At 40.2% G+C, this 20,640-nt stretch overlaps 1 protein-coding gene and 1 long non-coding RNA gene across 5 annotated transcripts in view; one reads left to right on the plus strand and one right to left on the minus strand.

The window, feature by feature from the left end:
* Positions 1 to 14,178, minus strand: part of FERMT2 (FERM domain containing kindlin 2) — a 90,878-nt gene extending 76,700 nt beyond the window's left edge. For 2 of the 4 annotated variants that reach the window (XM_059373225.1, XM_059373224.1), the window contains exons 1-2: positions 13,934 to 14,178; positions 13,354 to 13,519 (exon numbers count right to left, since the gene is read on the minus strand). In XM_059373225.1, coding sequence (XP_059229208.1) covers positions 13,354 to 13,510 — 157 coding nt within the window. In that variant the 5' untranslated portion in view covers positions 13,511 to 13,519; positions 13,934 to 14,178. The remainder of the gene's footprint in view (positions 1 to 13,353; positions 13,520 to 13,933) is intronic. The other 2 variants (XM_059373223.1, XM_059373222.1) reach the window with 1 other exon arrangement.
* A 143-nt stretch (positions 14,179 to 14,321) lies between these two features.
* The window catches only part of LOC131998829 (uncharacterized), a 22,566-nt gene continuing 16,247 nt past the window's right edge, over positions 14,322 to 20,640 (plus strand). Inside the window, exons 1-2 of the long non-coding RNA XR_009398886.1 lie at positions 14,322 to 14,521; positions 17,244 to 17,396. This is a non-coding gene — a long non-coding RNA (uncharacterized LOC131998829). The remainder of the gene's footprint in view (positions 14,522 to 17,243; positions 17,397 to 20,640) is intronic.

A 20,640-nucleotide genomic window follows, 5' to 3' on the forward strand; every position in this document is an offset into this window, starting at 1 on the left:
CTAAGGAGGGGGGCACCTGGGTGGCTCAGTCATTAAGCGCCTGCCTTCGGCTGGGGTCATAATCCCAGGGTCCTGGGATCTAGCCCCACATCAGCACCCTGCTCCACAGGAAGCCTGCTCCTCCCTCTCCCATAGTCCCTGCTTGTGTTCCCTATCTCGCTAGGACTCTCTCTGTCAAATAAATAGATAAAAATCTTTTAAAAATTAAAAAAGAAAAATATTAAGTGGGTGAGTGAAGGAATAATAGAATATCATCTCCTCACTTACTGAACTTTCACCCTTCCTCTCTACAATCTTATCTTTTACTTCTCCAAGCTATTATCCAATGCACTATAAACAATGCAATTGCAATCTGGAATGTCTTTCTTCCTAACTTTTCATCCTGGCCCTCTTCAAATAAGACCAGTCACTGCTCATTCTTCTAAATCTCCATCATCTTCCTACACTTTTCTTTGGCACTTCACAACTAGACCATTAACTCAAAGCAATCTTCCGTTTTTATTTTGGTACTAGAAAGCTGCTCGCATCTGAACAGGGACTATGCCCCATTACTTAATACAATGCTTGGCCCTCCATAAACATTTGCTGCTGCTGCTCTTGGTGAAATCAAGTCCATCTACCTTTTCTATCCCCATAGAAGTGTCCTGCTATATACCTCTATAACCTATCAAAAATACAGTGTGAGTATACAGAACTATTTTTATACAGGAATGTTTACACACAAATGTCCCATCTCACTCTAAAGTGTTTCTTTCCTAGTCTGACTTAAGGCATTTTATTTATTCCTCAAACCCATGAGATAAGATACTTAGTAGAGAGATATTCCAGAGGTCCATTAGGATCCTCAATAAAATAACATTATAACAACTAGTATGTGCTATAATTAGTACATGCCAAAAACTGTTCTAAGTACTTTACACATATACATCATTTAACCCTCAAACCCTTAAAGTAAATATATTATTACCCCCATTTTACTTGTAAGGAAACCAAGCCACAGCAGTGTTAAATAATTTGGCACACTGTCACAAAGCTTACAGGGAGTAAAGCTGGTATTCAAACCCTGGCAGTCTGGCTTCAGGTAATATATTCAGAGAGTTTAGAACCATTCAACAAAATTTACAAAGGCAAGAAAATAAGAAGGGGTTTCTGGTTAAATACTACATAAATACAATGAAAACAAATTAGACTGCTTCATTCTACAATTCAAGTTTACATTTTATTTAGGTTTACATAGTATTTGAAGTATAACTGAAGATAACATTTTATTGAGCTCTTCCTAACCATTCTACTGATTACCAGGGATTCTGTTAATCCTCTTAACATCTTAGTTTTTATAATTAACTCCAAGAAACAGATAAATAGACTAAGGTTAAGTGACACTAAATAATCAGAAGTTAAAGAACTACCAAGATCACAACATAACCATAAGTAGCCATGTCTTAGACGAAGTTCTTAAACACTAACAAAATTTACCTTTTAAAAGCATCTGCCTAAACCAGAAATTAAATTTACTGGAAATACCTTCACTGCAGCATAGTTTATCTATAATTTTGTATATATTAAAGCATAAAATCTACTGCTTCTAATACATTCTTGTCATAACTTTATAATATTACTACAGTGATACAAGGTAGCACAATAAAGTCAAAATACATTCCTAATACTATAGTGAATAAGTTAGTACTATTTGGCCTCCCTTTATAAAAGATACTTTCTCAATCTTTTATAAAATAGCCTTATTTCTCTAGTTCAGTAAAAGGGAAAAATTTACTCACCACTAAAATAGTCCAGACTATAATCATCATCAGTACATTTACAAAGGCTATTCTGAAACATTTCACATTTATCAACTAACTTAATCCTTTAATAATGCTATGATAAAGTTACTATTATTATCCCTAATTCAGAGCCAAGCAACCAGAGGTACAGACCAGGTAGGTCACCCAGCACAAGGCTGTACAACTAGAATAAAGTCAGGGCTATCACACCAATAGGCTGTTGTCCCCCATCCCAGTCATTCTCCCCAACAAGAGCATTCTCTCACAGCCACAGAATTCAACACCCTGCCTGAAACTGTAAATTGGTTAATAGCAATCATCTGCTTTTTAATTTCAAAAGTTAGGGAATTCAGGGACTATATAAGGAATATTAAGCTGGGAGGTACTTTTCCAATAGAAAGCTTCATCTATCATCAATAATGCTGGCCCTTTATTGGTGTTTTATTCACAATTCTGAGTGTTCCATTATGAAAAAGATATCTAAATCATCATTACACTGATGCTTTGAAATCACAACCTGATATAGTTTTTAGTTACAGCATAATATAAAAATAAGATAAGTATCTGAGAAAAGATTCACAAGAGATTCTAAAGCAGATTTCACCTCCTCTGTGCTGGAGGTTACCAGCTTCCTAATACTGAAAAGTGTATACACGTTGTCCAAGAAAATACTGAGGGTTGCTGGTTCTTATACAACTCGATAGTAGAAAATCAACTCCAAAAACATGAATCATGAAAAAAAATCCAAATGCAAACTTCACATTTTAGTCATTTACTGCTTTTCTTCTTCTTTTATTTATACTAATTCACTTATTCGTGAATTCGCATATATAAGAAGTATTGAAATGAGAGAAAATACCAGATGATTTAGTTTTCAAAACATTTTACCAGGTCACTCCAGGAGTGACTACAAATAAACAATATAATAGTCTCAGGGAAGGAAAGTAGACCATCCACAACAGAACTATCTTAGAATGTTGTATCATCTAGTTTGAAAAGTTACCACATTTAAAAAACAATGTTTGAAGAACTCTAATAAAATTACATAGAAAAGAAAACAAATTTAAAGGAAGACTTATTTTGTGTTTATCTATACTATACAGATAAGGAAACAGATTCTGAACACTGAAAACTCTGACTTAAAAAAAGAAAAGAAAAAAAAAAGATCACACAGCTACTCAGTGGTAGGGCAGGATTAGAACCCAGACCTAATTCTTTTTGTAACATTCCTGTAACATTAAACCCCAAAACTTGGGGCACTTGGGTGGCTCAGTACATTAAGTGTCTTCTTTTGGCTCAGATCATGATCCTGGGGTCCTGGCATGGAGCCCTCCATTAGGTTCCCTGCTCAGCGAGGAGCCTGTTTCTCCCTCTTCTTGCTATCTTGGTCTCTCTCTCTCAAATAAATAAAATCTTTTAGAAAATAAATAAAATAAACCCTGAAAATTTTCTTTTATTATTCAAATATGCTTCGTTATTGTCAATATTTACGACTAAAGGTCTAAAAATCTAAGTTTTTTAGAAGATCAGTAACAAATTGGTTTTCATTGGACATCTCAGATTAGGCAAGTTTCTTAATAAAAAGGGCAATCCAGAAGAAAAAAAATTGGTAAAATGGACTTCATCCAAATTAAGAACTTCTGTTCTTTGAAATACACTGTGTAAAGAAAATGAAATAACAAGCCATAAACTAGAAGTACTGCAAAATATGTATCCGATAAAAGACTTATATCTAAAACATATATAAAGAATACCCAAAACTCAGGTGCCTGGGTGGCTCAGTGGGTTAATAAGCCTCTGCCTTCAGCTCAGGTCATGATCCCAGGGTCCTGGGATTGAGCCCTGAATGAGCACAGAGCCCGCTTCCCCCTCTCTCTCTGCCTACCTCTCTGCCTACTTGTGATCTCTCTCTCTGTCAAATAAATAAATACAATCTTAAAAAAAAAAAAATACCCAAAACTCAGTAAGAAAGCAACACAGACTTAAAACAAAACAAAAAACAGGTAAAAGAGGTAGGGCGGGAAAGAAAGAAAAAAAAAACAGGCAAAATATATGAAGACATTTCACTAAAAGGATATACAGATGTCATACATACATGTGAAAAGCTCCCCATCACTAATCATTAAGAAAATGTGAATTAAAATCATAATGAGATACCTCTACAAACTTATTAGACTGACTAAAATTGAACAAAAATATAAACACGACCTGACAGTATCAATGTTGGGGAAGGACCCAGAACAACTCGACTCTCAAAAGTTTTTTTTTCCAGTTCTCATACAACACTGACAGGCATGCAAAATAATGTGGCCACTTTGGAAAAGCTGACAGCTTCTTATAAATATAAGCATATACCTAGAATACGATCCAGGAATCCCAACTCCTCAATTGTTATCCAAGAGAAATGAAAATATTTACAGCAGCCCTACTCATAATCTCTCCAAGCTGGAAACACTACAAATGCCCTTCAACTGGTGAATAGATAAACTGATAAAATTCATACAATGACAACACAGCAACAGAAAAAACTACTTTTATATTCATGATACATAGATAAATCTAAATGTATTATGCTAAAAAAATTTTTTTCTAAATATATTATGCTAAGTGAAAGACACCAGACTCAAAGCTACAGACTCTATGGTTGCATTTAGAGGACATTCTAGTAAAGACTGACTATCAATGTTTTTCAAGAGGTGGGGTTAAGGGGATAGGCTGATTATAAAGGAACACAAACAAACTCTTCCAGGTGCTGGATAAGTTCTGTATCTTAATTATGGTAGGGTTTTTTTGTTTTTTTTTTTTTAACATTTCATTTATTTGACACAGCAGAGGGAGAGAGAAAGAAGCAGACTATCCACTGAGCAGAAAGCCTGATGAGGGGCTCTATGACCTGAGCCAAAAGCAGATGCTTAAACAACTGAGCCACCCAGACGCCCTTTAATTATGGTAGTTTAACATAATGGTATACATTTGTTAAAACTCTGCACCTAACAAGTGCCTGGATGGCTCAGTTGGTTGGGCAAGTGCCTTCAGCTCCCATTATAATCCTGGAGTCTGGGGATCAAGTCCCACAGCTGGCTCCCTACTCGGCAGGGTGTCTGCTTCTCCCTCTGCTCCCCACCCCCACCTTTTGTCTCTCAAATGAATAAATAAAACCTTAAAAAAAAAAAAAAAAACTCAGCACATTATACCAAGAAGGATGAATGTTAATGTACATAAATTGTATCTTAGTAAGCTAGGTATTAAGAAAAAAACTAGTCAAAAATACAATTACACAAATAATTTGTTGCAATGAATTATAATGGATATGAATTTGTAACCACAAATTCAAGTGTAGAACATCATCCCATCTCTATTAAAAATTTTTTAAATTTTCCTTCAGAATATTCATTTAACTCACACTAGGCATATATGCCATTTTGTAACATATCATGTCATTAACATTAATTTTTATTTCACTAAAATAATTATTTATATAAAAATACCGCATACACTAACCACTTCCCTAGTTCCTACTTGGGCTCAATGTTTTCATGTGCCAAAAAAACAATTTTATATCATTCCTTTGTTATAACTGAAAAAACAAACCACTCTAATAAAAAGAATTAATTTACTACTAAAGCCTTCATGGTTATAAATTTTTCAAATCCCTTTAATACCATCATCCTCTTACTGGTTCATTCAACTTCAGAAATCCTGTGAATACAGCAGTTAAATAGCTTTTATTATGTTAAAGAGGTAGGTGTGTGTTTGGAAGTGAGAAAGCTGAAATGATAGCTATTTTTCTTGTTGTTTAGGGGGTGAGAACACAAAGCAGTCCCAAACTAAACCCCTTCTGACTCCCTTCTGAGTACATTTGTTTCAAAGGTGGAACCTATTAAAGTTAAATAGTTGAGATAACATTTTAATTCCTTTTAAAAGCAGTTCTTTTATTTCCCCCCAGTACATTATACACAGGGACTCTCAATGCCACTGAGAAAACAGCCACTCTCATTTTTATAGCACTAACAGTTTATAAATATATTTTTACACATATTATCTCTTTTAATTCTCACCAAGACCTATGAGAAAGTGTGCTGTTGTTTTTAATTTCCATTTTGTAAATGCCAAAACCCATTCAGAAGGTTAGATTAGCTGTCCAAAGATCATACAAACCAGTTAAGTGTTAGAGACAGGATGTTGTTTCGTATTATTCTGTGTACCCATCAGCATCTACTACTAGTCTGAAGACAACATTATGGGAAAGCTATACCTGACAATGTTTAAAAATATTAGCAATACTTGGTACCCATTATGTATATTAAAGGAGACTGAGTAAAGAGCAGTTTAGTGACAACTAAAAGTGGAATGGAATCCTGGAAGGAAAAAAAAATCAAAGGCCATTACTTGAACAAGTGGTAAATTTGAACACAGATGCATATTACACATACTACTGAAACAACGATTTCCTGAATTTGATAACTGTAATATAATATTTAAGAGAAAGTCCTCATTTTTAGGTAATACCTATTTTAAGTATACAGGGATGAAGGGTTATGATGTCTGCAACTTACTGAAAGTGGTTCAAAAAATTTATGTGTGTACAAAGAAATCAATGGCAAATGCTAACTGGTGACCTAGGTGAAAACTATACAGTGCTCAGTTACTTTTTTTTTTTTTCCTAAGATTTTATTTATTTGAGAGAGAGAGAAAAAGCATGAGCAGGGGGAGGGGCAGTGGGAGAAGCAGGCTCCCTGTTGAGCAGGGAGCCTGATGTGGGGCTTGACTGGAAGACCCTGGGATCATGACATGCACTGAAGGTAGACACTTAACTGACTGAGCCACCCAGGCACCCTTCATGGTTACTTTTATTACTGAATTTGTAAGACTGAAATTTCAAAAAATAGAGCTGAAGATAAAAAACATTAATTTTCTTTCACTTTTCTCCAAAGAGATCTTTTGTTAAGCAATTGAATAAAAGGGACACCTGGGTGTCTCAATCCCTTAAGCGTCTACCTTCAGGCTCAGGTCATGAACCCAGAGTCCTGGGATGGAGTCCCATGTCAGGCTTCTTGCTCAGTGGGGAGCTTGTTTCTCCTTCTGCCCACTGCCCCCCCCCCCAAGCTTATATGTGCACACATGCTCTAACAAATAAATAAGTGGTGGCGGAGCATCTGGGTGGCTCAGTCAGTTAAGCATCTGCCTTTGGCTCAGGTCCTGATCCCAGGGTCCTGGGATCAAGCCCCACATTGGGCTTCCTGGTCATCGGGGAGTCTGCCTCTCCTTCTCCCTCTGCCTGCCACTCCCCTTACTTGCGCTCTCTGTCAAATGAATAAGGAAAGAAATCTTTTTAAAAAAAAAAAAAAAAAAGGAAAAGAAAAGAAATTGAATTTTATTTTTTTAAAGATTTTTATTTATTTAACAGAGAGAGAGAGAGAGATCACAAGTAGAACAGCAGGCAGAGCGAGAAGGAGAAATAGGCTTCCTGCTGAGCAGAGAGCCTGATGCAGGGTTGGATCCCAGGACCCTGAGATCATGACCGAAGCTGAAGGCAGAGGCTTAACCCACTGAGCCACCCAAGTATCTCTACTTTTTATTTTTTTTAAGATTTTATTTATTTGACAGAGAGACACACTGCGAGAGAGGGAACACAAGCAGGGAGAGTGGGAGGGAAAAGCAGGCTTCCCGCTAAACAGGGAGCCCTACACAGGGCTTGATTCTAGGACATTGGGATCATGACCTGAGCTAAAGACAGACGCTTAACAAGCCACCCAGGTACCCCAAGAAACTGAATTTTAAAAGATATTCTTTATAGTGCCTATATTATTTTTTAGTGACTAACTTATTTAACACCAGTTATTTGTTGATTAAAAGAAAAAAAAAACAGGGTATAAAACATGACAGCAAACCATACATTAATATATCCAAGGAACAGCTCAAACTTTTTTAGTACTATGAGAATTTTAGTAAAATTTACATACTGCTCCTTATTTATTTGAGAGAGAGAGAGAAAGAGAGCGAGAGCACGCACGTGCATGCACACACAAGCAGGGTTAGCAGCAGGCAGGGGGAGAGGAAGAAGCAGGCTCCCCACGGATGAGGAGCCCAATGTAGGGCTCTATCCCAGGCCCCCAGGGATCATGACCTGAGCTGAAGGCAGACGCTTAACCCATAACCCACTGAGCCACCCAGACATCCCTACTGTCCCCTATTTTTTAAGAAGCTTAATATTTGCTAAGAGCACATAAAATCCAATGTCCAGTTCTTATGCATCATTAATAGGATATTAGAGTAAATCTCCTATCAGAAAGTACATACTTAACTAAATTCAACCCACTTTTTTAAAAGATTTTTTTGTTTATTTGACAAAGAGAGACAAAGCAAGAGAGGGAACACAAACAGGGGGAGTGGGAGAGGGAGACAGGAGCAGGGAGCCCGATGCGGGGCTCAATCCCAGGACCCTGGGGATCATGACCTGAGCCAAAGGCAGGCGCTTAATGAGTTAGCCACCCAGGCGCCCCATCCCATTTTTATGACTTTACCACTGAATTTTTCTCCCATCCCACTCCAAAAGATTTAAAAAAACGTTTTTATAATCTTGATATATTTCAAAGTAAGTGCTGTGAATGTGCACCATGTAGATATTTCCATGAATTAAACCATAAGACTTCAGGAGAAAAAAAAACAGGATTTCAAGAGCACAGACACCATTTCACTAAATAAACATGACTTCCCCAAGGATCACTAAGCACCACTAGAAGGGAGCTATCCAGTTACACATGCTTTTCTCTGTGTTCATCTTGCCAAGCTTTATTCCTAGTATTTAAAGTATTTTTGTGCAACAAATCCCCCAACACAAGCCAACCTCTTCATGTGGTGCTCAACTAAAGAAATTGGTTTTTAAAGTTTCTGAAGCTATTTTGCACTCCTGGGAAATGGAATGAATGTATATTATAATTCATAAATACTTTAAGGGATTTTAGGGGGTTATTTTAACTAAAATCTACTTTTTTTTGTCATGTGTGCCAACCTCACAACCTAACTGCATCTGAACATGCAATTCCAACATAAATGTACTCTATTTCATTAGTTGTAGCAAGAACATAACACACTTCAATGCCAGAAGAATATCTTTATAAAAGCTACATTCAGAAACATTCCCTAAACTTTCTAGGTCAACTCCATACCTTTCTTTTTAGTTACTCCTGAATCCCCCAATTTGTACTTTTTCCTCTGGATTATTACTTAACCCAACTTCTATGCTCTTCCTACTCATAGACAGAGGTGAAAAGAAACTCAAAAATCAATCTATTCCTCTCTCCAAGCTTACAGAGAGCTACTGGCTGGAGACTCCAGTGAGTACCATGTAACAATAAATTCCTTATCCTCTAATATGAATTTCTACAGAAAGGGAATATTTAATTGTACACAGTTCAGAAAAGAAAAAAGAGAAACTTCAGAAAAGACATTTATAAAGCACAAAATGCAGTGAAACAAAGCATCTCCTTGGCATTTAGAATCCTCAATACTTAGTTCTGAATATTAGGTGAGCTCCAGAACATAAGGGAATCCCATAAAATTGGGCCTCTTCCTTACAAAATTTTTGAATATACTTAGTTTATAATTTTATTCTCTAATGTCTTATTTTTATAATTTTTGTTAAAGACTTTATTTATTTGACAGAGATCACAAGCAGGCAGAAGGCAGGGGGGGTGGGGAGTGGGGATGGAAGCAGGCTCCCTGCTAAGGAGAGCCTGATGCAGGGCTGATCTCAGGAGTCTGAGATCATGACCTGAGCAGAAGACAGAGTTAGCTTAACTCACTGAGGTACCAAGGTGCCCCTTATTTTTATAATCTTTATCCCTGATGTTTTATATATTAACTCTTTACTTTGAAATAAAAAAGCACTAAACAAAAAACACTATACAGGTTTGGAAATTATTTTTAACAAAAACTACAATAAATTTTTCAAGTTTGATTTCAAGCTTTCAACTTGAATTTTTAAAAATAAAAAAGGTGAAAACAACTTTTCATTTTTTTTCAACTTTTCATTTTTAGAATGAGGTATAAACATTGAGGGAACAAATCTTGAGATAATGTCTAATATCAGCCTAAACTAAGTCACAAATGCAACAAGTTTTCTGTGACATCAGGATATAATTCCTTTAAGGCCCACTTCTTCATAGCATACACTCTTTATTTTCTTTTAAAAGGTTAGTGCAGAATGACATATGAATTTTACACTAAGATTTAAAGGAAACCTTTCAGATCTTTGACTCAAAGTCATGAATCAAAGAATTACTTAATGACCTTAACTGAAGGGCAAAAATTCTTTATAAAATTCTAACTAAATATAATAATGTTGCTGACACATACTAAGGAAGCATTATTTACTTTTTTAGCTTGCTTAAAGTGCCTACGTCTGATCTGACCGCTATACGCTTCACAGTAAGGGTGACCTTCAGGGGTCAAACCCACAGGCTGTGTGATAACCTTTTCCCTTTCTTTTCTTTCTTTCTTTTTTTTAAATCACAGGCTTCTTTGAGAATCTAATGAAAGCTAAAAAGCCTCTTCTCAGAAAATCCCATATATGTACATACTTACAAAATTTTATTTATTTTTTAAATATTTACTTAAGTAATCTCTACACCCAGTGTGGAACTCTAAACTGAAGACACTGAGATCAAGAGTCATACACTCTTCTGATTGAAACAACTAAGTGCCCCACATACAAAATTTTAATACAGTCTTGAAAGGAGGGGTCACCATAGAATCCATCAATCCCCAGAAAATAATTATCATCACTGATTACATAGGAAGAAAGCCTTAAAACTCAGGGCTTTTGGTTTTCATAAGATTCTCATCAGAACAAGAAGAAACCTGTGGTACCTTCTGTTCCACAGTTACCATAATTGTTCCAAGGCCATAGCTTCCATTCTGCCAATTCTGCCAATTGTCCATCCCTGCTCTGCAATCCCAAAACACAAGACCTTCTGCCATGGACACCTCCAATCCTTCAGATCCTGCAAACTATTCTGATCTACTGTAGTAGCTGACAAGCAGCCAGCCACCCAGTCCACGCTTTAATACCTTCAGTGACACAGCTCAGTGTTTCAAAAGGCAGGCCACTGCAGTTTTAGACTACTCTCAAGAATTATAGGGGCGCCTGGGTGGCTCAGTGGGTTAATCTGCTGCCTTCGGCTCAGGTCATGATCTCAGAGTCCTGGGATGGAGTCCCGCATCGGGCTCTCTGCTCAGCAGGAAGCCTGCTTTCTCCTCTCTCTCTCTCTGCCTACTTGTGATCTCTCTCTGTCAAATAAATAAATAAAATCTTTTTAAAAAAAAAAAAGAATTATAAAGTTCCTGGGGTGCCTGGGTGGCTCAGTGTGTTAAGCCTCTGCCTTTGGCTTTGGTCACGATCTTAGGGTCCTGGGATTGAGTCCCCCTCTCCCTCTGCCTGCCTTTCTGCCTACTTGTGACCTGTGACCTGTGTCAAATAAATAAATAAAATCTTTAAGAAAAAAAAAAATTATAAAACTGCTTTCTAATTGGCCTACCTAAACTTTAAATGCTGCCCTACTGAATTTCTCCTCTTTTCACTTACCAATAGTTAAGAAAACAGCTTACCATTCAAAGTACCTAATCCTAAAATCAGAAGCAAAAAATCATTTAGCTCTCCTTGTACCAAACAGATAAATCAGAATAATGATGAAAAGCACTTTCTATTTGGAAGTCAAAATATAAGAGATCAGTACTGGTTCAGTTCAAGAAAAATGCAAGGTTTCCACGTACAGGGCTTGTGGGCTTCTTTCTCACTGCATAAAAAATTTAAAATGTTTCAACATTAAAAGATTCAGGTTATAGTCACTTAAAATTAACATCAGTTCTATCTGCAAATCGTTTATTCTCTTTATTTCTATTTATGCCTGTGATTCTGTAATAAACAGTTCTAATCAATGCAATATAAATATAGAAGTCATTACTTATTCATCAGATAAAGACTGGCTTTCAAGAACTGTTAAGTTGTCTCGTTCACCTTCAACAGCTCCTTTCTCACAGTAAGACGTATCTCTTATTGAAACCAGTGTATTAATAAGGTCCATTCAGCATATATAAGTAACTTCTGATGCAAATGCTTGTTTCCTCTGAAAACAAAGGAAACATCAAAAATTTTATGTTATTTTCTTCCTTAATCCCACACTAATTAATGCTGGATAAAAAAGATTCACAGGTATTTTGCAGTGACTGATGTAGTCAAATCAGGTAAGAACAATGTTAACCAACAGTTAACTGGATTAACAATACGCAAAATCTCATTTTCAAAGGACTACTGGGGGGGGGGCTTGCTTTCCTGGGCCATGTCTCAGAGAGGCAAACAACACACAGACCAAAGAAGAGTCTACCTTGTAAGGAGCTTCTTTTTGGTCCTTCAATAATTAAACTTCCTGTAGAGATACAAAGATCTACCTAAATGAATTCTGCCTTATTTTGCAAATACCACTGGAACTCTAGTTTCATAGATTTACATGGCAGGTATACAACAATCCCATGGTTAAGGAATACGTTTCCTGATAAACACTTTTCTATTTTTCCACAGTAGTTTCAAGAATGAATGCTGTGTTTCAAATAAAATGACCCCTCCCAAAAAAAGGCAGTGCCACACATCACCTTACCAGAACTGCATGACATAAAAAAGGTATGTTAAGTCAGAAAGACAGAGCCCCGAGCATTTCACTTGGGATAAAATTATCTATATGATCATTTTAGTTGATTCTTAAAACTGCAAATTATTTAATGTATCAGAACCAAAATACGTAAAAGAATTTTCTTACAGTCCATACTGTTGGATACCCTATTATTTAAAATTGAGTCAGTTTTAAATCAATGCAGTAGTATTTGTACCCAAGCAAATACTATGAATTTCGATTTAATTCTGCTTTTTTTTTTAGCACAACATTCTTTCATGAGCTTAATATTATACAACGGAACACTCGAAATAGCGTATTTAAAGCACAGACTACAGATAGTCAAACACTGCCCCACCCCTCGTTAACAGAGGATGACTGGAACATTTTAATACGCTCCATCACATAGTAGTACAGCTACAGAACCTGCATACTGGCGTCGCAAGTTGCACATTTTCCAGTGCAATTTATACTTTAAAAATTCTTTGCATCGTCCTCAATACCAGATGTCACCAACATTCAGGTATACTGAACTGACATAACCACAAGCCCTGTTAATTTTCCCCTCTCCACATAAACACGCACTTTTCTCATTTCTTCTAACGTGAAGTCGCTGAAGGCGTTCTCGCCAGTCACTACACAATTAAGTTTATTAATTGGGAGGCTGGAACCACCACATTAAGAAAATTTCAAACAGTAACATAGCAAAACAAGATACAAATGTGCAAAAAAGTCTTTCGGCTTAAATACTGAAAGATCTTAAAATTTTGAGAATTATTTGCGGGATGCCAAGCAAGATTTCCAAAAGCCTCCCCTCCCCCATCCTTAACCACCCCCCACCACCCGCCCGCCGCCTCGGTCTGGAGGTCGTTTATCTATCTAGACGCCGCTGGGATGCTACTCACCAAGTTTTTCCACCAACTTGAGCATCACCCCTCCAATGTGCACCTCCCCGGTCACTCTTAGGGTGACATCGCGGTTCAGGTCCGTCACATGAACACTCAGTTCCCACGTCCCATCCGCGTAGCAGCCATCTGGCATCCTTATCCCGTCCAGAGCCATGGCTCCTTCCTGCGAGCACGGAGGAAATGGCTCTCGTAAGCGTCACTCCCCCAAAGGAAGGCAAATCCCACCGAACTCGCAGAGTCCGCCGCGGAGCGGGAGAAGGTGGAAGACCCGAGGGTTTCCGCACGAATTCGGGAGAGCAGCGGTGGGGCGGGACCGCTGGCGGGATTCTGCGCCCCCGCGCCCTTCCCGGCGACCGCCCAGCACTCCCGCCCGCCGCAGCCCCCGGCGGACACGGCGCCGCCCGTCCGCCCCGCGCGGCCCCAGCCTAGCGGCCCTCGCCTAGCGGACCGCGGCGGGCTTCACCTGCCGGCCTGCAGACCGCACCCCGGCCCAAAGAGACGGAGCCCCGCGGGCTTCACATTCCTCCTCCCCGCCCGCGCTCCCTCTCAGGTTCCAGCCCGGATCCCGGCCCCTCACCGCTGGCTCCTCGTGCTCCCGGCCGGGGGTTCGCGCGGCAACAGGCGCGGGGGCGGCGGCGTCGGTCCCCCTCCTCAGCCGGCGAAGCGCTGCCTCCCGGCTGGAGCGACTTAATGGAGTCCTGCCGTCGCGGCCCCTCGCCTCTCTCCCAGCGCTCCACCCCTCTCTCCCCGCCCCCTCAGTCGGAGTCCGGCTCTGGGAGGGCGCGCCGGCTCCCTCCTCCTCTGCCCCGCGGAGCCGCCCGGAGCGGGTCGGGCCGCCTCACCGACGTCCCACACTGTCCCCCGCGGCCGCGCTGTGGGCTGAGGGCCGCGCACACTCCCCGGGCTGGGGGCGGGGCGGGGCGGCGCGCGCGGCGGGGGTGGGAGCTGTGCGGGGGAGGCGGGGGGCGCCCGCGGCGCAGCAATCTCAGCCCCGCCGAGCCACTGCCCTTTTATGGAAATGAAGGACCGGGCGTAGGGATTGAATCCAACATCCGGGCTCTCGGCGGCGGGACCTGAGGAGGGGGAGCGAGGGGAAGGCGGGCGGCCTCCCGCGGGGGAGCTGCGTTCTGTGCTCGGGTCTCCGACTTTGCGGGAGCGCTCGGCGGTGGGTGTCTGTGCTTCCGGCGGGAGAAGGGGGCTTGTCCGTGAGAAATGGTCACAGGAAATTCCCAGGGCAAGGTCGTTTTCTGGGAACAAAGTCCCCCGCCCCCTCCCCACGCCTGGAGCAAGTCCAGAAGTCTCGGGGCAGGAAGAGGTGCCGCACTCCGGGAGCTGGAGAGAGGGGTCTGGGACGTAAAAACTTAAATAAATGCCCGGGCCAGCTCCATGAACATCCCACAAAAGAATGAGAAAACCCAGAGGGAGGTGAACCACAAAAATTGCTTTGCAAGCAATGTCCGGCACAACCGGCAACTCCTACTGCACTCCCAAGAGTTCGCTTGCGCTCTTAACCCGCTCGGAAGCTCCGACCCGCAGCGAGTCGAACACGCCCTACGATGCCCTTGTTTGAGGGGGGAGGAAATGCAGTAGAATGAGTTTTACTCAAAAACTGTTTTTCCAGCCGCTCCAACTCTTTGCGTATTTGTATATTTTTATATGCAGCTTAGAACTAACAGTCTACTAAGGCTTTCAGATGGCTAAACATCCTCTACCCCACCCTCAGCCACACCTTGAAAGAATTTTAATACCCCTGGAATGGTGCCAGCAGGTACAGAGAAGAGCTGAAGAACTCTGTTGAGACTAGTGATAGAAAATGGTCCTCCTGCTTCCCACCTGACTGCCACTTCACCTATTCCTGTGACACTCATTTCAGAAACAGCTAGCCAGGGAACCTGCCTCGCTGGCAAACGCATGACCCAAAAAGTTTAGGTCAGAAAGATCAAGATGTGTCGGGTCCCCTAAAAGACACCGGTTTTTAAACTGTGTCAATTACTTTCAAAAGGAACATACTGGGTAAATAACCCATAGTTCATCAACGCACTTGGGAAATGAGGTTAGAGGCCTCAAGAAAGGGTGGGACCCATAAAAGAGCGAAAGGAGAGCAGCGAAATTCAGATGACAGAGGTCTGGCACCAAAAAAAAAAAAAAGGAAAACCACTACAGTATTTTCAGCTAGTCATCATGGAGAAACTGATGCCTCCAGTCTGTCATCTCTCTACTCTCCAATTACTTCTACTCATGAAGGTTCCAGATAGTTCTCTTGGAAGCAGTATGAATGTCCAGAGAGGAAAGGATATTTGTGTAAATTATAGTGCTGAAAATATACATGAAAACGGTCTTAATAAAATAGGGAATTGCTTGTTAGGGTAAAAAGCTGTTCAAAACTGTACATGTGGCTGTAACATCACAAGCTTATCCTCAAATATTCAGAGAAAAAGACTGGAAGGAAATACACCAAAATGATAAGAAGCTGTCTTTGTGTTGAGATCACGGGAGGTTTTTTTTTTTTTTTTTTCCTTCATTTTCTTTCTTTTATTTTATTTTTAAAGATTTTATTTATTTATTTGACAGAGAGACACATAGCAAGAGAGGGAACTCAAGCAGGGGAAGTGTGAGAAGGAGAAGCAGGCTTCCTGCGGAGAAGGGAGTGGAATATGGGGCTCCAGCCCTGGAGCCTGGCATCATGACCTGAACTGGAGGTAGATGCTCAACAACTGAGCCACCCAGGTGCCCCTCTTCTTTTGTACAAACTCCAAAGCTTTGGATTTAGGACTTTTCTGTCACCACCTTAAATCTCATCCAGCATCTCCATTTCTCTATGCATACCATTACATTCACAATAATGAACATAGCTGATGGAGAAGCTACCATCCTCCTTGGCAGGGTTTTCAAAAAGATTTGCGGCAATGTTTAAGGATGCATAGGCTATAAGATGACATACATTAAAAATGCCACAAAATTAGAAGCAGGGGGAGGCAGGAAGGGGCAGGCAGAGATTTAAAATGGAGCCAGGGGGTGCCTGGGTGGCTCAGCCAGTTACGCATCTGCTTTCTGCTTAGATTATGATCCCAAGGTCCCAGGATTGAGCCCCTTGTCCAGCTCCCTGCCCAGCGAGAAGTCTGCTTCTCCCTCTCACACTCCCCCTGCTTGGTTGTTCCCTCTTGCTGTTTCTCTCTCTCTGTGTCAAATAAATAAACTAAAATTCTTTAAATAAAATAAAATGGAGCCAGGAATGAGCATTGTACCTTAATGAATTTTGCAAGTGTTCCAGTAAGTTCCAAATAACTCCTGCTTCTCAAATATTCCTCTATAGAACCAAAAATATCCATGTCCTTTCTCAGTATTCCCTTTCTTCAGACAAATTTGTCGAAGCTAACTGTCATGTCTCAGAAACGCTTTTAACACTCAGTTTCCACATTTTCGTTATTTTCTCACCTCCCAGTGAGTACTTTCTGAACAACCTCCCATCACAGTGCCTACTGCTCTGACTACCTCACATGTTTATGAACGTTCCCTACATTTAGTGACAGAGGGGGATGGTTAATATTGTAAATAACAGCCCCATTTCTCAACTTTTGAAATAGCTTAGTTCTAGCGTGACGAGACTTTCCTATCTTTAGAAAATCAGCAGTTTATGTTTGAGCAGTATAGAGCACCGGAAGGCAGTGACCCTCTGTTAAGTACCATTGGAGGAATAATTAGATTAGGATGGGCGCAGCTGGTCCCTTCGGGCCCTCTTTTTGAGTATTTCAAGCTGGTGCTTGTTGTCAAGATGAAAGGAGTCAGACTCCAATTGCTGAAACTGGGATATTTTTTTTTTTCCAGTTTATCAAGTGAGGCTTTCAAGTGCATTTCTTAAATGTTTACTTCTACCTAATGTTTTCCAGTGTATTCAGATGTGAAATCTTATCTGAAATCCTCCACTAGAACCTCGAAGACAATGCAATACTTGTGGTACTGACATCATGCTGAAAAGTAGCCGAGAACTCCAGTGTTTGGAAGAACAGCCCGAGCACTGAAAGCAGCAATATCCAAATAAGGTACCAAGCTCTGGTCTTAGATTTAGACCAAATGATACCTCACAGATCTGCCATCAAATGCAATCCTTGGGCTGGCTAATCCACAGGTTGACTTCAGCTGTTTCTCTGAGCCTACCTAAACTGCGCTTTTATGTTTCTAAAAGGCGAGTACAGAGTATACCCACTGGGTTCAGAAGAAACAGATGCTGAGTGACAGGAAAAAATAAGAGAAGGTTTGTGTGAATGTGAATGTGTGTGTGGGGGTGGGGGGTTAAAACTGCACTTAAAGCCAACATCTGAGGCCAGCAAGATGAAATGTAATCAATTACCTGTCAACTACCAGGTGAGCAGAATTCTTTGTCCCAGGGATTGCCAAAAATGGAACATACTGGTAAAGCTACTAAGGAGGTAGAAATCAAGGGGTAGTAATTAGATTAGGATGGATGCAGCTGGTCCCTTGGGGGCTTTTTTTTTTTTTTTTTTTTTTTTTGAGTAGAAGTGGTAGTCACTGCAAACAACAAGAAAAGGACTGGCAAACCTAGAAACAGGGAAGATTTGCTGGGGGTGGGGATGTTTCAACACAGACCTAAAGAAGGATCTGGGAGAGCAATGAAATTTACTTCAAGGGGAAAGAAATACACTGCTTGTATTTACTGCTCCGGAGCATAGAAAATTTTTCGCAGGAAACCATGCTGGGGGATACTCTAAAAACTTTTTTTCTTTGGTTTAACTTTGAATGTCATGTCATCTTGTGAGATATTCTGTCCTTGACAAAAATATAAAGTGTTCACACATAGGCTCACACAAGCAAGGTAGCTAATTGTGTGCTCAGTACAGTGCAGGGCACTGAGAGACATGTAGATGTGCAACACGTCACAAGGTCTTAAAGGAACATCTATCTAATGTAGGAGGCTTATATTTAAAACATCATAAAGAATGTCCACATTCATAAAGAATAAACTAAACCCCCACCCTACACTGTACACAAAAATTAACTCAAAATAGATCACAGACCTAGATTTAAGATCTAAACTATAGAATTCTCAGAGGAAAACATGTGACCTTGGATTAGGCAATAGCTTCTTAGATAAGACATCAAAGCAAAAGCAGCAAAAGAAAAACTAAATTGGATTTTATAAAAATAAAAAATACCTAAACTTCAAAAGACAGCATGAAAAATGTGCAAAAGGGGTGCTGGGTGGCTCAGTGGAGTAACACCTAGGCCTCTGCCTTTGGCTCAGGTCATGATCCCAGGGTCCTGGGATGAAGCTGGAAGCCTGCTTCCTCCTCTCTCTCTGCCTGCCTTTCTGCCTACTTGTGATCCCTGTCAAATAAATAAATAAAATCTTTAAAAAAAAAAAAAAAGGAAAATGTGAAAAAATAACCCACAGAATGGAAAAAAAATATTTGTAAATTGTATGTCTTTTAAGGGACTTATATCTAGAATATATAGCTATTATATATAATATATAGCTATTATAAATCAACAACAAGACAACTCAATTAAAATGAACAAATAATCTGAGTAGGCAGTTCTCCAAAGAAGATATACAGTCAGCATATGAAAAAATGCTCAACATCATTAGGCATCAAGAAAATGCGAATCAAGACCACAATGAGATAATATTTCATATCCACTAGAATGATATAATAAAAAAGAGACAATAACAAGTGCTGACTAGGATGTAGAGAAATTGTAGCCCTCCTTCATTGCTGGTGGGAATGCAAAATAGGTCAGCTGTTTTGAAAAACAATTTGGCAATTCCTGAGGATATTAGAGAGCTACCACATAACCCAACAATACTGTTAGATAAATACCAGGAGAACTGAAAACATATATCCACACAAATACTTGTACACCAATTTTAATGCTAGCCTAAAGATGGAAACATCCCAAGTGTTTTTCAAGGGACAAATGAACAAAAGTTGGGTTGTTTCCATCTTTTAGCTAGCATTACTATTTGTGTGCATTTAATTAAATAAATGATTCATTAAAATAAGAAGGAGAAAAACTATCACTCTAACATGTAAATGGTGAACTACAAACCCACTATGAGGATTATGATAACCTAACCTCTGAAAGAAGGTCATCAGAGAAGTCATGGAACGTATTTACAAAGAAGTTAACTCTAACTGGATCTGAAGTTTGGCCTGTCAAGAGGAGTAGTATGTGAAATCACAAGGCAGAAGTGAGTGTGGCATGCTCACCACCAGGGAAAATAAAGGAAGAAATGCCCAGGAGATGCTCTGGGGAAGAGTGGGTGTAGAGTGAGGCCAGAGTAGGTAGGACAGAAGTTTAGATTCTGAGACAGAAAATGGCGAGCCATTAAAAAGTTGGTACATGGTGGCAATTATCCTGAGAGTAACGTACAAGTGAGATTCACCCAGTAAAAATATGCATGATGGATCGGAAGAGCTAGGGACTAGAATACAGAAGGCTGGTCTGGAATCTGCTTGTAACTTTGATGTAAGAAAAGTAATAGGGATTGGGGGGTGGAGGGCTGATAAGGTAAGTAACAGGGTTTGGGAGAGGGAGGGAATTTCAAAAGAGTTATTGTCAAAAACTATTGAGCATTTTTGATGTTCTAAGTGCTGTGCAACACACTTTAAATGTTCCTCACAGCAACCCTGAGTTTTGGATTATCCTTATTTAATGTGAGTTACCTGATGGTCAAACAAAACCAAGGTTTGAAAAAAGAAGGTCATACATGCTTCAAAGTCTTTAAGTTTGGGTGACCAGGCAGGAAGAACTGTGGAGTTACTAAACTGGGAAACAGAAGTAGGGAGGAGTCGATGTTAGGGACCAAAGGGAAGACAGATGTTTTAAAAAAGAAATATTCAACTTGGGGTGAGAGCCTATATCCCAGTAGAAACATTTAGAGGGTAATTAGATAAATAAGCCTGCCTATCTTGTGAGACGATCAGATCACAGAGAGAAATCATTAACATAGAGGCAAGCCTGAAGAGAAAGCTCCACCCCTCAAAGGAGCCTGACCCAGGGGTAACTAATTGCTCCGCAAGGGCAGATGCAGGAAGAAGAGTCCTCTAAGGCAACAGAGGAAAGGATCAGAGGTGAAAAAAAGATCAGGTTAGTCCAGTGTCAAGCTAGCCAAAAAAGGGAAGGAAGGGGGTGCCTGGGTGGCTCAGTGGGTTAAAGCCTCTGCCTTCAGCTCGGGTTATGATCTCAGGGTCCTGGGATCAAGCCCCACATCGGGCTCTCTGCTCAGCAGGGAACCTGCTTCCTCCTCTCTCTCTCTCTCTCTCT

Source organism: Mustela nigripes, chromosome 13, assembly GCF_022355385.1.
Source record: "Mustela nigripes isolate SB6536 chromosome 13, MUSNIG.SB6536, whole genome shotgun sequence".
Classification (NCBI taxonomy): domain Eukaryota; kingdom Metazoa; phylum Chordata; class Mammalia; order Carnivora; family Mustelidae; genus Mustela; species Mustela nigripes.